The following is a 1183-nucleotide window of genomic DNA, read 5'->3' on the forward strand; positions in this document are numbered from 1 at the left end:
GCAAAGGCCTCGGGCTCTGGGCAGCCGTCCACCGCAAAGAAGGCCTCTTTTTCTTCGCTGTTAAGAGAAAGGAAGACCCACGGACACAGGGTGACTGTAAGGTGTCCAGGCTTAAAGGCAAGGCATATGCCCTGCTCTATCACGCCGTCTTTGTCTGTGTACTTTAGGGTGATTTCCCCGTAGAGGTCTTTCTGCCTGTCGCTCCGGGCGTCGACCTTCAAGTCGGAGAATTCCACTCTTAGGCTCTTATCCACGGAGAGAGACGCGAAAAGCTCTGCCACGTACTTTTTTGTTTTTTCAAACACGTCTCCATAGGTCTTGCCAATCTCGGAGTCTTCTAGCATCCGTGCAAGCTCGCGTATCCTTGGCTCCTCTTCCTTCTGCCTGCCTGCTGCCTCTGCGACAACGTAAAGAGCGTTAAAAATTCCGGAGCGCACTTCGTTTCGGCTGGGCTTTTTGTACGCGATGTGCTCGCTCTGCAGGTCAGACACGACGCGGTTCCACTCCTGCATTGTCTCTTTGGTGGCGCACACCTTTGGGCTGACACTTTTCAACCCGAAGAAGGCGCGCAGGGCCTCTGTTTCCTCACCCTCTTTTTTCTTGCCGAGCATGGCGTCCGCGTCGTACTTATTCTGGCCTGGGTCGTGTGCAAGGCAGCAGAAGAGCGCAAACAGGCCGGTCTCCACGCAGTTGCTGAAGGTTTCATTCAGAAACTCTGTTTGGCCTCTCTTACAGGCATACACGCTTGTGTACGCCGGCAGCATGCTCGGGCTGACGAACGGGAACGTCTGTAGAATCTTCATTTTTGTCTGAATCATTCTAAGCGGGTGCAGAAGCTCGTCTTCCTTGGCCTCTGCCTTGCTCTCCACAAAGCACGCGTTGTATGCGTCTTTGCAGCTGTCTTCTGGCAGGCTTGTGAGGATGGCGTGCACGCACGCTGCAAAGTCCAGGGCGTCGCTCTTGCTCGTGATGTACTCAAAGACATATGCCTGGATGAGGAACTGCGGCGTGTTTAGAAAGTCGCCGGTGTTGAAGTCGCTTTGCGTGCACGGAAGTTTTCCTTTCCCTTTGTTGTCTTTGAAGAAGTTTATGACCTGGGCAGCCTTTTTGCACGAGTCTGCTCCAACTTTTATGCTGCCTATCTCCAGTGTGATTGTTTTCTGCGTGGCCTTGATGGGCACGT

The 1183-nt window shown here is 53.4% G+C and overlaps 1 protein-coding gene across 1 annotated transcript; it reads left to right on the plus strand.

Annotated features, from left to right (window-relative positions):
* Positions 1-465: 465 nt before the first annotated feature.
* On the plus strand, positions 466-813 carry NEMAJ01_2032 (uncharacterized protein; the record flags this gene model as incomplete). Its single annotated transcript, XM_047915870.1, has 1 exon — positions 466-813. One exon carries the CDS (start codon positions 466-468, stop codon positions 811-813), a length of 348 nt encoding a protein of 115 aa, XP_047771827.1.
* Positions 814-1183: the final 370 nt, after the last annotated feature.

Source organism: Nematocida major, assembly GCF_021653875.1.
Source record: "Nematocida major strain JUm2507 chromosome Unknown 2437, whole genome shotgun sequence".
Lineage (NCBI taxonomy): Eukaryota > Fungi > Microsporidia > Nematocida > Nematocida major.